This window comes from Grammomys surdaster, unplaced genomic scaffold (genome assembly GCF_004785775.1).
Source record: "Grammomys surdaster isolate TR1022 unplaced genomic scaffold, NIH_TR_1.0 164, whole genome shotgun sequence".
NCBI lineage: Eukaryota > Metazoa > Chordata > Mammalia > Rodentia > Muridae > Grammomys > Grammomys surdaster.
The window spans coordinates 3,859,777-3,874,712 of NW_021604612.1; the positions used below are offsets into that span (position 1 = coordinate 3,859,777).

A 14,936-nucleotide genomic window follows, 5' to 3' on the forward strand; every position below is an offset into this window, starting at 1 on the left:
GAGTTCAAGGCCAGCCAAGGCTACATACCCTGTCTCTAAGGAAAAAAAAAAAAAAGATTGCTAGGGTCTGAGAGCAGATCTAGGGGCACAGGAACAGGGACGCACCTTCCTGCCTTCTGCTGAAATGCGCCCCCATGGACATCACCTGACATAAGCCCTCCAAATCCAGACCCGCAGATAAGTGCAGTCATGACTGTCTTGCAACTGGAAATGTTCCTCTTTTGAGTATTTCTAGCCTAATGTAGGTGGCTCACAGATTGCTGAATACCTAGCCAAGGGGGGGGGGGGGAGGAAGCATCGATCTATAGAGAGAAATCTGGTTCAATTGCAGCCCAGAGGTGGGGGAGCACATCTCCAAGTGTATAAGCCCTTGGGGAAAAGAGTATTTCAGTCACAAATTACTTAATATTTTTGAAGATTTATTTGGTTTTCAGTTTCTTTTTTTGTGTCAGGGTGTTTTCCTTGTGTGGGTGTCTATGGACCACACCTTTCTCTGGTGCCCTTGAAGGTGAGAAGAGCATTGTGTCTCCTGGGACTGGAGTCACAGATGGTTGTGAGCTTTGATGTGGATGTTAGGGATTGAACCCGGGTCCTCTGGAAGAGCAGCCAAAGCTCTTATCTGCTGAGCCATCTCTCTAGCCTGGTTGATTTTTTAAAAATTTTTAACTATTTATGTCTATGGATGCATTTATTTGCGTTTGTATGTGCACATGTGGGTGCAGGTGCCTATAGAGGCCAGAAGAGGGCGTCAGATCCTCTAGAGCCGGAGTTACAGGTGGTTGTGAGCCACCAGATACACGTGTTTGAAGCCAAACTGTGGTCCTTTGGAAGGACCACACAGTCTTAACAACTGTGTATCTTTCCAGCCCCTGAGCACTTACTGTTACGGAGACTTGGAGGAGGAACTTGGTTCTGGGTTAGAGTAGATCAGAACACTCACATCCTGAGGTCTATGGCTATCACCGCCTGAGGGGATATTGGTTTAGCTGTTAGCCCGACAGGTGCCAGCATTCTTTAGATTGATTAATTGATGGAAGCGTATTTTCCTATGCTAACTTCCTTATTTATCTCAAAGACAGCATGGCAAAAATTGATCACCAAAACAGTGTTACCTTAAAGTCTATTTCTGGCTCTCTGGGGAGTCAAAGAGACGAGGTCATTTTTACTGAAGGCTGTCACAGACTGCCTGCTGTGCTCTGCTGGATTCTTGAACCTTGTATAACATGAGGTTGGGAGGGTCAAGTTATCCTCACTACTCTGTACCCCAAATAGAGGAAACGGGGTGGGTCTGAGGCTCCCGGCAATGGAGTCTCTTCTCATGAATTACACGTGTCTATTTGTGAAACGGTTCTGTTTGCCCGTTCCATGACTTAACTTCCTTGTCTGCATTCTAGCACCGACCCCTTCCGCGACCCACGACTACGAAAGATTGCATCTGTGTGGCCCGCAAACACCCCCCCCCATATTATCTTCATTGCCAGTCCAGTTGAATCCAGGGCTCCCTCTTCAAGGTCAGCCGTGCCCACAGCTCTCTTGGTCCTCCGCTCCAGCTACTGGCTTTTTAGAACACCTCTCTTCCCACTCCAGCTCATGAAGGTAGCTTTTAGCCTGCTCTTGAGATTCATTCCATCCCCTCTGTGACACCTCAGAAGCCAAACTTGCCCCCTCCCTCCATGAATCCTCTGCTTTTCACACCCGCAGCCCTGCCCCTTAGTGCTGCTTCCTCACCAGCTGAGAGCATCCTTCATCATGTAGGGAAGGGACCTTTTTTTTTTTTAAATCTCCCTATTTGAGCGTAGGCCCTGCTTTGTCCCTCACGGGGCAGAGCATCGTGTAATCACTTATCTGGGATGCAGTGAGAGCGCCTCTGATTGTAGTGCATTAGTTGAACATTGTCAAGTGCTCACTGCCGTCCAGACACAGTTCTGACTTGTGACGTTATCACACCCTTCACTCACACCTTTGTCCTTTGTGACACGGCGCTCACTCGCCGCTTCTGCCACATGCGGTTCAGTACAGTACCTGCCAGTCACTCGGATGGGTGACGAAGAGTTCAGGAGTAGGCTTAGCCCCCTCGCTCTCCCTCTCCTCCCCCCCTCTCTGTTTTTGGAGACAGTGTCTCGCTGCACAGTCCTTGACAGCTTCGTAACTCTTGGTTCTCCTGCCTCAGCCTCCTCACTTGTGGGAACCACCACGCCTGGCTGTTCCTTTCTCATCCTTTCTTGAAAGGTGCCGGTTCTTCACGGCCAGATGAATCCTCTGAGGTCCATCATGACTTGATGCTGTGTTGCAGTGAGTGACACGTTAAGTCTGAGAAGTTAGCCCACACCCCGGGTTCTCGTCACGCACTCCTCCAACAGAATCCGTATTAAACACCGACTAAGGGCGGCGGGTGATGATCTGATCGGTGTTCAGCAGTGCGCGGTCCAGCTCTTCCATAGCAGAAAGGAGAGTCCCCTGCAGAGAGCTAGAGACAGCAGACCAAACCAAGACAGTCTTCTCTATGGCTGTAGAAAAACTAACGGTGGGAATGGAGACCTCAGCCGGCCGTGAGCCAGGAGGGCAAGGGCACACACCTCTTAGAAGAAATCATGTTCATGTTCGAAGATAATACATTTTCCCTCTAAAGCTTTTAATGAATATCAAGATTAGAGAAAGGAGAAAGATGGAGTGAAGAAGGATGGGGGGCCAGGGGAGAGAGAGAGAGAGAGAGGAGAGTGGAGAGACTGGGAAAGAGAGAGGGTTTGTGAAGGGAAATTAACTACAGTTCTTAAAATAGCCTCTGTTTCTGAGAGCCTTCTTCTATCTTATAACTGGGGGTGGGGTGTGGCTCCCCTCAACGTTACCTCTGCCACTAAGGAGAATGTGCCGGCGCCGCCACCTCAAACATGGAGGTTTATTATTAAAAACACAGGGAAAGCTTCCCCCCTTTTTTCTCCTGTGTTTTACACTGAGCACAGTGCTTCATATATGGCTTCGCATATATTGGTCATTAGTCAGTGTGGTAGGCATGTCGTGTGAGGAGAGCCAGTGACACCATGACAGGGTGTGCTGGGTCAGCGTAACTTAACACTGATCATCAAGATTTTGGGGAGATACTGTTTTTTTTTTTTCCTAAGCCTAATGAAAATACAGTTTCATTATTTATTTACATGTGTGTATGTGTGTGTGTGTGTGTGTGTGCATGCAGTGTGCAGCCGTGCACATGTGAAAGTCACAGGGCCACCTTTGGTCAGTTCTCACTGCCATACACTGCTGTATGTTCTTCTGAGGCAGGGTCTCTCTTGCTGCTGTGCTGCATTCTGCAGGCCGCCTCGCCCGTGAGCTTGTGGGCATCCTCCTGTCTCCATCTCTCTCTCCATCATGTGTTCCCGGAATCCGATCATAGGTTGTTAGGTTTGCGCAGCAAGCATTCTCACCCACTGAGCTCGCCCCAGCCTCGTCCTCACCACTCAAATTGTATAAAGGCCAACCAAACCAAACCAAACCAAACCAAACCAAACCAAACCAAACCAAACCAACCAAAACCAAACCAAACCAAACCAAACCAAACCAAACCAAACCAAACCAAACCAAAGGAAACATGTCCATGTGACATGAGAAGTCCAGGAACTAATCCCCACTTCCTGCCTCTCCCGTCCGTGTGGGGTCATACACGTAGGTTATACGCTTGAGTGGGGTTTTCTTTTTTGTTTCTATATGTATGAGAAGTGAAATAGTTTACGGAGGGGAGACACAGAGGAGTCTGAGATATGCCACACCTCTCCTTTTGCTTGGCTTCAAGAGGGGAAGACGTACACAGAGGCTGAGGCGACGACCTTTGTGGTAGCACGCTCTCTTGGCTGAGTGACGCTCAGGGGGACGAAGGACTGCCAGCCTGCCCGCTTCCACGTGCTGCTCTCTAGGACTCCCTCCCTCACTGTTACCCCCTCTGTTCCTGAAGAGAGCTGTGGTGATGGATCGAGTCTTCCGGCTGACAGAGGAACCCCTAGGCTATCTCCGTGTTCCGGTCTAATGAACTTGTCCTGACCCCAACCCTATAGGGTTGTTTTAAGATGAGGTATCCAGGCGTTGAGCTTTTTCATTCTGTGCGTGTCTCAGAGCTCCAGTGCCTTCCGTCTCCTCTCCACTGTGGGGTGGTCTATAGGAACTCCCTGAGCTGGGTGCCTGTGAGTCACCTAGGGTGGGGCTGGGCCGGGGACTCTGCCAGCCGACCTTGCTGACCCTGCCTCTACAGAGAGAGCACACACTCCTCAGGTCTCCCTGGTGGGTCACTGAGCTTTTCTTCAGCTCCATTTCACCTGCTGACCTGGTTTCCTTCCGTTGCTGTGGTAAACACCTGGACAGTAGCAGCTTTAAGGGAGGGAAGGTTTTATTCAGCTCACGCTTCCACCTTATGGTCTACCGCTGCAGGGGCATCCAAGCATGAGCTTGGAGTGGCCAGTCACATCACGTCTGCAGTCACAGGCAGAGAGAATTCGTGCGCACTGTTGCTCAGCTCATTTCTCTTATACAACCCAGGGCTCAGGCACAGGGACTCAGGCCGTCCATTTTAGGCTGGGGCGGGGGGGTGGGGGTGGACTTCTCACATCCGTCAACCATGAACATAATCATGAGAACCCCTCAGGGCAACCTGATCTGGACAGTCTCTCACTGGGGCTTTTCTCAGATGTGATTCTAATCGTGTGACGTCATTAGCTCTGTGTTTAACATTCAGTGAGTTTTCATCTTTACTCACTTTTTAGAACGTTTATCATTTGTGCGTCTGCGTGCGCCGAGCATGCCTGCAAGGCCTCCTGCAGCTGGAGTTGCAGGTGGTTGTGAGCGGCCTGCTGTGGGTACGGGATCCAGTGATCTCGAATCCTCTGCGACAGTGGCAAGTGCTCCTAACCTCTGAGCCATCGCCAGCCCGCAGTTTTAAGCTTTAAATTCAGTAACAAGGCTTTCCCCTTCTGGACCCCTTTCAGATGTTCCCGGTTCCTCATTCTTCGTGTACAGTGTCAACTTACTTCTGTGATAAAGCAGTATGTACTTCATGGTCTCCTCTGCTTCGTTGTTTGACCTAGAGTCTCACTGTATAGCCCAGGCTTACGCTGAACTCACAATTTTCTTGCCCTAGCTAGGTTTCTGGTGCGTGCCACTGTGACTGCTTCCCCTGACCCTTCAGGTCAATTTCCTCTTCTTCATGTTGGCGAACAGCCTTGCCACGTTCCGAGGACACTCTAGAAGTCCTGGTCTCCAGACAGTGGGGACAGGCTAGTGCACCTGGCTTAGCTCGCTCTTTCCTTAGGTTTCAGAGAGAGCTGGCTCTCTCACCTCAGTCTCAGTGCACTCTGGAAGAAGGGTAGTCCTCCTGCGTGTCCCTGTGTCCCGGGTGGAGTGTGTTCACATACTCTGTCCTCTCCACTCGTGTGTGCTGGTGTCCGGGTTAACTTCCCATGGTCTGGCTCCCTGGGCACCACACATGTAGCCAGGCTGCCCAGGTTGCAGTTTCTAGGTAGCCACCATAGCTCTTCCCTTCTAAAGGGCCTAGATCTAGATCCGGAGGTGGGCATCCTCATCCTTCCTGGGGAGTTGGCTCATTTCTGGGCCACTTCTTTGGCTTTGAGACTGTGGCTTTTCACGCTGTGTGAATGTGGCCCCTGGAAACCCTTGTTTGCAGAGGATCCTCCTGTTCTGAACTGACTACCTGACAGGAGATTGACGTCTCTAGCTTTTAACCCGTGCCATGAGTTCTCTCAACTTGGAAGTCATCTGACCCTCTTTCTTTATATATCTCCTCCCCCTCGGTGCTGGGGATTGAGCTCTGGGTCTTGCTCATGCTAGGTAGCATTCGACCACTCAAGTGTATTCCCAGCCTCGTGTGCATGTGTGTGTGTGTGTACATGTGTGTGTATGTGTGTACATGTGCATGCAGATGTGTGCTCCTGCATGTGGAGGCCAGTGGGCAGTCTCAGGTGCCATCTCTTAGGTACCATTCACCTTTAAAAAATGAAAACAGTGTTTTCTGTATGTGGTTTTGTCTGTGTCTGTGCCTATGCCTGCGTATGAGCCTGATGCTGGTAGAGGTCAGAAGAGGGCGTCAGCGCTTTGGAGCTGGTGATACAGCCGCCGTACGGATGAATGGATGGATGGATGGATGGATGGATGGATGGATGGATGGATGGTAGGAATTGAACCCCAGTCCTGGAAGAGTAGAAAATGCCCTTAACTATGGAGCCACCTCTTTAGCCTCTCTCCTTTCTCTTTCTGAGATGTGATCTCGTCCTGGCCTTGAGTTGCTCATGTAGGCCAGGCTGGCTGGCCAAGGAGTGCCAGAGACCCTCCGGTCTCCATCGTTCAGCTCAGCGCTGGTGATGGGTCTGCGCCATCCTGCTTGGCTTTATTTCTTTATAACCTGTGGGGACTGGACTCAGCCCCTTTGGTTTGCTGAGCAAGCGCTTACCAGCTGACTCAACTCCCCGACTTCCCTACACCACCCAGAGACTGGGTCTCACTAAGTTCCCTGGCCCCATCATCTGTAGCCTAGGCAGGCCCTCTTCCTATGATGCCCCTGCCTCAGCCTACTGAGTGATTGGGTGACAGGCCTGTACTGGCAGCCTGAGCCTCTTTTCTAATCTTGACCACATTGATGGTTTGAGCATGGCAGAGTTTTACAGATGAGCCTTATTTTATAGTACAGAAATCCAGAAATCATAATTACTTCACTGAGGGTGGCTCCTGCCTCTGTATTAATCATCCTCCTCACACAGAAATGGAATTCTATTTTCGTCTACAGATAAATTAGTGTATAGTGGAAAGGGACTCAACTTCTGTGAGGAATTAAACTCTATCATAGAATTAACACAAACATTCACCTTGGCGTGCCTGTGCTTTGTATAGCAGAGACTGACTACTCGGATGCAGCGCTGTCTCACTGGACTCGAGCAGCTGCTAAGGTCTGCCACACCACGCACTGTATGCCAGCAGTGATAACAGCCACAGGTCACCTTCATGGGTGTTTACTGTGCCAGAAGCCATGCTAAGTACTTTGCATAAAGTCACCTAACTGTCAGGGGCAGTGGGGGTACACCTGGAAGCCCGGTGCCCTGGAGCAGAGGCAAGAGAGTCACAAGTTTGAGGCCAGCCTTCACTGCTTAGGGACACTCTTTCAGAACCAGACATGACCTCGGCCACCAGCATCTGTGATGCTCACAGAGGTAGAGGTCTCGGAGCTGGAGCGGCTGGAATTGGGAGCCATTAGCCACCATGTTTCTGTATCAGAGTCAGTACGTGTCCCGTGGTTGTCTGGCTTTCCTCATCTTGGGACGGAAAGCACTTCCTTTTAATCATCATGGATTGTAATTTCTGCTATCTCAGTTTTAATCTTTTACTTTCAAAGGAGGCACCGAGTGAAGCACGGTCAGGTCAGGTTTGCACCCCAGTCGATGGGCGTGCACGCGGGATGTGAACCCCTGCCTTCAGTCCCACTTCCCTTCCCATAAACTAATGTTTAAAGCAATGAGCCTGGAGCTTCTGACTCCAGCAGGGAAGGCTGGGTTGCTCCCGAGAGAGCTTGGAGGTGTTAGATAATTCCCTGCCAGTGCACGTTTTAAATTCTCTGATCTTCTCTTTCCCACCTCACCTCGGTGCACTTGAAGCTCTGAGACTGTTCTTTTGCATCTCCCAGAAGCACCCGCCCCTCCGTGTTCCCCCGTCTCTCCTCCGCACCCCTCCATCACTCTGTCTACTTCTCTGCCTGTCGCTGCTTCGACTGTTGTCCTTGAGGGTGCTTCCGCAAGAGCCAGATCCTTTTGAGTCTGTGGGCTGAAGACGTGCTGCTCACTTACCCAGCATAGAACTTTGTCCGGAAAACAAGAGGTTAAAAAAGAAGTCTGGACCGTGAAGGGCTGTGACAACTGTCCTAGGGGGAGCTCTAGCGAGCCCTGGTGGGCAGTGACTCATGCTGCTCCGTCACTCAGATCGGCATTGGCCCCTGCCACGCAGGCGGCCAGGTGGGGTTACCGCCAGAGCGCGCTCTGAGGAGTGGGGAGGTGGGAGCATGCAGCCTGCACTGCGGGGGATGTGATGCCGCTTGCCAACTTCCCCCTGCCTGGTCCACTGCGGACGCCCCAGCCTGCAACCATGGTAACACTTCTGACTGGAAATGCCCCTGGGAGCCCCCCACGATGGGCAGCCTCCTGGTGACTGATGGACAGCCGCTCACACGCCTGAGTGAGAGAGCCTAGTAGGTCTGCAGGCAGCAGAGACGATGTGATTCCAACCCCCTTCCCCAGCTGGGAGTCATGCCATAAGGAGGTAGGAGCCTCGCCACAGATGTGTGGCTGTGGGTCTCTGTGTCCCCGCACCGGTGCTGGGTGCTGAAAATCACTGCAACTTTATCTGGCTGTCTTTTGATTATGCTGGTCAAACTGCAGTGGATTCAACGGGCAGGGTTGTGTTGGGGCACGGCGGGGGGTGGGGGGAGATAATGAACTAGAAAAAAAAAGTGGTTAATGGGATCTCCGAGTAGACTCATCTGGCTATCAATGAACCAGACTGCAGTGGGGACCCAACAGTGGGTGTACGGCTTCCCTAGCCCACCGGCCCGTTCCCTCCCCTTTATTCTGGCTAAGTCATGAGACACGCATGTCTTCCATCTGACAGCCATGAATATCACCAATTATTAATCATTCAGACCTGTCTGGAAGAGGGGGTCAATGGGTTTTAGGTCGTCCGGCATCCTGGCGTTCCAGCTGTCATGGGGTGGAAGCCTGCTGGAAATAATGAAGCAGGAGCTGCCGTCCCCGAGTGAGTTGTCCGAGCGAGCGAGCGAGCGCTTCAGCAGGGTCGAGTGACCTGTCTGAGTTTATCTTTCACCTCACCCACTGCCCGGAGAGGCAAGCTGTCTGCGGGTTGGTGGCCATGTTGGCAGCGAAGGGGTTAATCTCTTGTTGCTGTAGGAGCCGAGGCTGGGTCTGCCTGCGCTAGGAGCCCGGTTGAAAGCAGGCGCTGCAGTGCTGTCTCCAAACGCCTAAGGAGTAAGGCGCTTTTTTTTTCCCCTCTGCAACAGTGTGGAATTCGCCTGAATTTTTCTCTCCCCCCTCTCTTGTTTTTCTTTTAACCAGCTCCTCCCCCCTTCGTTCCCACCCTCAAGTCTGACGATGACACCTCCAATTTTGATGAACCAGAGAAGAATTCGTGGGTTTCATCCTCTCCGTGCCAGCTGAGCCCCTCGGGTTTCTCAGGCGAAGAACTGCCGTTTGTGGGGTTTTCATACAGCAAGGCACTGGGGTATCTTGGTAGATCTGAGTAAGTGACGGTGACTCTCTGGGGGACTTGCATGGATGCTCCGCACACAGAGCCAAAGGTGGTGGTGCTGTGCTGTGCGGGTGGGAGGGTTGGGGGAGTGCGTCGGAGGGGAGCCTCTGGGTGGCCTGTTTGGGGCTCATGGGGCTAGACTGTTAATGTTCGGTTCTGCATGGCGTGTTAGGTGCCTGTTCCTGTCCATGTCACCTGAACAGTCAGCTGGGGTACTTTGGGTTAGTTTTTTTCCATCTTTAGTCTTATTTAGAGGGAGGAGAGAGTGGGAGATTTCTAGCAGTGCAGATCCCTGGTTAAAGGGGGACCTTGGACGAGTTAAACTGAGCTGTCTGTCCGTCCATCTCAGGAGAGCGGACGGCTGGGACCCTGGCTGTATCGGAAGGATGCTGAACACGGCATCTCACAAGCTAAAGGGTTTCCCGATGGGTTTAACTGAGCTGCAAGTGGCTGAACCGGAGCTCGAACAGAGACGATGCTCGGCTCCTGTCCAAGTATGCTGCAAGATCAGGCTCTGGCAGCTGAGCCGTTCTGAGTAGGGAGAGCACTGGCGGCCAGAAAAAGCCCCGTTCCTTCCTTCCTGTGATCCCCCAGGAGGGAGTGTGATGCAGCTGGCTACTGAAGCCCTAAACCAACTAGGTAGCTAGAATGAGACATAGAGCTGTTCTGTTACCCTCCTGACCTGGGAATCATTCTCTCTGATAGGAAGCATTCAGATGTTGCAGCCGGGGCTTGCTTGAAGGGTCCTGATTTCCAGACTCCTAGAATCTATATAAAAAAACAGCTGCCTTGGGATGTAGGAGCCCCATGACATTCTGTTTTCGGGGGAGTGATTTCCCTAGGAAGGTCTCAGACCAGCTATGTTGTTCTCCAGATTGCTTGGCACCCTCACACTGAGGCTCTCGGGGGCAATGCTGGGTAACCAGTCGCTGCCCACTTAGGAGAAGAACACATTTTTTTTTTTTTTTTTGGTTTGCTTTGTTTTAAAATTCTCATAGGTAGATTCATTACCTGATTGGTGTGTTTGTAGTTTAGATATTGATTGGAAGGGATGTGGTATTGGTTCCTGGATGGTATCTCCCCCATAGGTACAATTTTGAGGTTCTTAAAAAAGATAGTATATTATCACAGGGAATCGAGCATTTGATAAACCGGGAGAGTGTGGGCTGTCCTTGGTTTTTGACAGGGGCTTTTACAATAAGAGGTGCCAGGGTGGGCTCGGGTTTGCTTTCTTACCTTGCCTGAGGTCAGGGTTGGATGTTTGGCATTATTAGGTTTGCCTTTCTTGCTGATCTTACCACCAAATGCAGCCCAGAGGATGGCAGGAGAGGCAAAAATCTAACTTGCCGTGGAATGTGCCATCAGTCAGAATTGCAGTGGTCCAAGCAGGGCTAGGAGGTTTGGCAGTGTTGTCAAGGACCCAGGCAGGAGTGGAGAGGCCCAGTGGAGGAGGAGGAGGCATACTCAGTGGGCAGTGTAACCTTGACACAATAGTCACACTGAAGGTCACAGATCCAGACTAGGAGGAGATATGTGGGGAGTTGCTGGACTGGTTGGCAGTGGGCTAGGTGTGTTCAGAGAAAGCTGTCTGATGATATTGATCAGTGATCTCAAAAACCGGGGAGGCCTGGCTGGGGGGGGGGAGTGGGCTTTCAGGAGCAAAGATGAGGGGAGAATGTGAGGGCTCCCAGGCACCACGGCTACTCTGAGACAGAGTGTGATTAATTGCTTGTTGTTCAGGAAGACTCTAATTGCATCTTTCTGCTTCTCAGAAAGCTGGGTAAAGGAAGGTCTGTCACAGGGACATCTCAGCATTAGGGCCCAGGCACCAGATAAATATTTGTTGACTGAATTTACTCATGAGACTTTCCCCCTGGAATGTGTTTGTGTTGCTTTCTGATTTTGAAGGTTTGCAGTTTCACCTTCGGCTGTCCAAAAACCCGGTCTCTAATGCATCAAGCGAGCTTCTGTTTGTGCCCCAACAGAATGTTTAATAAGATCCTCATAAAAATAAAATTCCTCCTAACAAAGCCGTGCGTTTGTTATCTGGAAGATGTAACTGGAGGCGTCTTATCTTTTGGGGGACTTGATGCTTCTTCCATGGCAACTCAGGGCTGGAGTCAGCTCTTCCTCTGCCGTGCTTGGCAGTGTTGCTGTCGGACCTGGCTTCTTTGCCAGGGATGGCTTGGTGGGTGAAACCTGCAGTCGCAGCCTAGACTCCCATCCACCTGTTGGCTGTAGGTGACCCCTGGGCATGCTGGATTGTCATTAATTGGGAAGCCAATAAAAGAGACTGAGAGGTGAGATTGTGCAGGAGCACCTGCAGTTTTACAGATGGAGGTGGCGGCTTGGTCTCCAGGTACCACCTTTGCCCTGTAGTGACCCCCACTCTCTCCCTGCATTTCCCTCCTCTGGCTTCTCGTTTCCAACACCACATGCTTTATTTATGCTGCCGTTACTCGCTCTTCACACCACCGAGGAAACTGCAGCTCCCACTCCGTGCTGCGTCAGGGAAATTGACCCCAGATTTGTTAGCTGGGAACTGAATGAAACATTGGGAAGTGGGGCTGAATGAGCACAGGCTTTCCACGGAGACCACGGCCTCAGGGTGACTCATGTCGCTGTGCTCTGGTCACTCCTCACATGTCAGGGTCTTTCTCTTGTTGCTTGGGGACCCCAGACTATTTCTAAGCCAGCCATTTAGCACATCGCTAAGGTCAGGTTCAGCAAGAAGCCCAGTCTCAGTGTGCTGGTGAGTGAGCTGTAGTGTGAGTTTCTTGCTGTCCACCTTGAGAACAGGGGCCCTTGGTGAGAAGCAGAACTGTTTGGTTGATTGTCTTTGGTGAAGTTAGCTTTGGAGAGCATCCATCTCAGTGACTCTTTTCCTGCCCCCACCAACCCCAAGTGATGCCGGGCATCGAACCAAGGGCCTTGTCTGTGCTAAGCAAGCACTCTACCACTGTGGCCACTGAGCTACACGCCTTCACATCCCTTTTTCGTTTTGCTCAGCTAGAACCCAGATCCATTCCCATGCTTTGAGTGCCTTGAGCCCCTATTTGTTTGAACTGTACAGTAGTAGGGTAGAAACAGAAATTTGTAAGTGGAATGTTTAAAAATACCATGGATCCCAGCATCGTGGTGTGTTGTGACCCCACCCCACTCTCCCCCCCCCCCCCCAGCTGTCAGCATAGGGTTTCTTTATGTCATCTTTCTTCCTGGACTGCCTCATTGTCTCGGGTGAAGCCAGGGTGTTTCTAAATGGCCATGTGACCTCCATGAGGCTGGCTTTGTGGGTTTGAGGGGTCTGAGTGAGCTGTCTTAGGAAGAGCGCTCACTTCCTTCTGCCAACCCAGCACTTTCCTTCGAGAGGATCTAGAGATACTGGGATTGAACCATCCCTTCAGACATGGCAGAAGATCAGGTGGCCAGTTTTCAGCGTCCCTTCCTTTCGGGATTGGGAGTTGTTTGCATGGTAACATCCTCAATGGTAACGTGGAAACCAGCATGCCTTTCTAAAGGGCTTCTAGAAGGATGGAATGAGACAGAAAGCACTTACTCCAATACCTGGTACATGAAAAGACCTAGTGACTGTCTCCTGTTCTGTTTCTTGCTATTTCTAACACACCGGTCTATATTTATGTAGAACTCTTACATATGTCCTGAGAGACGATGACAAGGACTCAGCAGTAATTAGGGAGTTCCAAGTGTGGCCAGACCCATACTCAGCTCTCCAGGTCTCGGGAGATTTTCTCCTGGAAATGCTTAAAATTTCTGGCCAACTAGAAGAGTTAACATTGTTGACAAGAGGTGTTCTTTGTAGAGAAGTGGATTAGAGGACAGAAGGACAAGATTAAGTCCCAGATGGGCCCTTTCCCATCAAGTTTGACTGCCTCAAAGCAGATTTGTTGAAATAGTTCACAGAGCTGGGCAGGTGCCTTAGCTGTGGAACAGCAGGATAAATGAACAGGACAGTCTCAAGGAACACTTGAAGAGTGACGCCAACCTATGCTTTCTTGCTAAATGAACAGTGATGATCTTTCTTGGAATGCTTGTCCATTGCCCTGTGCAGGCTGGGTCTCACTGGTCCTCACGGTCCCGGCACAGGAAGCTGTTGTGGGCCCTTGGTAGATATGCACGCTCGAACTGAGGTCACCCATATGCTGATGGGTGCTAGGGTTCAGCTCTGTAAAAGATGGTGGATTCTTGCCAGAGAGGAAGGTAGAGAGGGACAGACGGTTTCCGAAGCCTGATCTCTCAGGGTATCCACTCTCAGGCTCGGTTCTCAACCCTGCACAGATCAGCTCGGTTAACGGGTAGCAGCCCAAGAGGCACTGGCTGCCTTTCTCCCACTTTACCTGTGAGGAAACTGAGGCACAGAGAGTGTGGACTTGTCCGGGAGCTTCAGAGTCTCTTGACCACTGTACTATGATGCTGTACCATATAAACACCACACATGGGAGAACTCAGGAAATGCTTGTAGGGTGCCCAGATTCACATGCTCGTCAGAAGTAGACTCTGGGTGAATGCAGAACCATGAAGCTGGGGTAGGTGTGAAGAGAGATGGCACGCAGGTCAAAATGTCACTTTTGGTTTGGCCTTTATGGGTTTGTTGAGTAGGTGGCCTATATAGGTCTTAGATTTCCTCTCATTTAGAGACATTTACCTGCTGTGTTTGTGTGTGCGCATGTATATGTGTATGTATATACTTGTATATATGTGTGTTTGTATATGTGTGAGTGTATGTGTATATGTGTGTATGTATGTATATGTGTATGTGTGTGTATGTGTGTGTATGTATGTGTGTGTATGTGTGTGTGTATGCATGTGAGTGTGTATATATGTGTATGTGTGTCTTTGTATGTGTGTGTGTATTTATGTATGTGTATGTGTGTATGTTTGTATGTATGTATGTGTGTATATGTATGTGTGTGTCTATGTGTGCATGTGTGTGTATGTATATGTGTGTGTGTGTATGTGTGTGTCTGCACACATGCGCACATGCACTCGTAACCGCCAGAGTTCTTACTTGCTAGAGTAGCAGTTCACTGAGGACAGGAGACGGCATTGACCTTGCTCTGCATCCTGTCTTCAGACTGATTATTCATAAGCCGCACAATAACTATCTCACAGAGTGATCCAAGTTACCTCCCCTTCTTCCTCTGCTGTAACAGTGTCTTCTGTGTAGCCCAGGCTCGGCCTCCCGAGTGTCTTCCTCTGCTGTATCAGTGTCTTCTGTGTAGCCCAGGCTCGGCCTCCTGAGTGTCTTCCTCTGCTGTAACAGTGTCTTCTGTGTAGCCCAGGCTTGGCCTCCCGAGTGCGGGGGAATATAGGCGTGCACAGCCAGGTCACTCTCCTGGTCACTCTCAGGGATGACTCGGATTGTGTCCTTCAGATTTCTGTTCTGTACTTCCACTTGCCTCCCATCCAGCCCCTAGTGACTTACTCCAGGGAGGGGAAGGAAGGGGAGGGGAGAGGGGAGGGGAGGGGAGGGGAGGGAGTATTCTCCCATTGGTCCTACCTTTATTGGGCTACTTAGGAGCAGTGTGTATGGGGGGGATCGTCTTTTAGAAAACTGTTTTTCCTAGAACTGCTGAAAAGGCAGGCATGATAGCGTATGTCACGTGAGTGTAGCATAG

The 14,936-nt window shown here is 50.7% G+C and overlaps 1 protein-coding gene across 2 annotated transcripts in view; it reads left to right on the forward strand.

Annotated features, from left to right (window-relative positions):
- The window catches only part of Cit (citron rho-interacting serine/threonine kinase), a 166,973-nt gene that overhangs the window by 54,056 nt on the left and 97,981 nt on the right, over positions 1-14,936 (forward strand). For both annotated transcript variants that reach the window (XM_028765441.1, XM_028765442.1), the window contains exon 9: positions 9,108-9,291. In XM_028765441.1, coding sequence (XP_028621274.1) covers positions 9,108-9,291 — 184 coding nt within the window. The remainder of the gene's footprint in view (positions 1-9,107; positions 9,292-14,936) is intronic.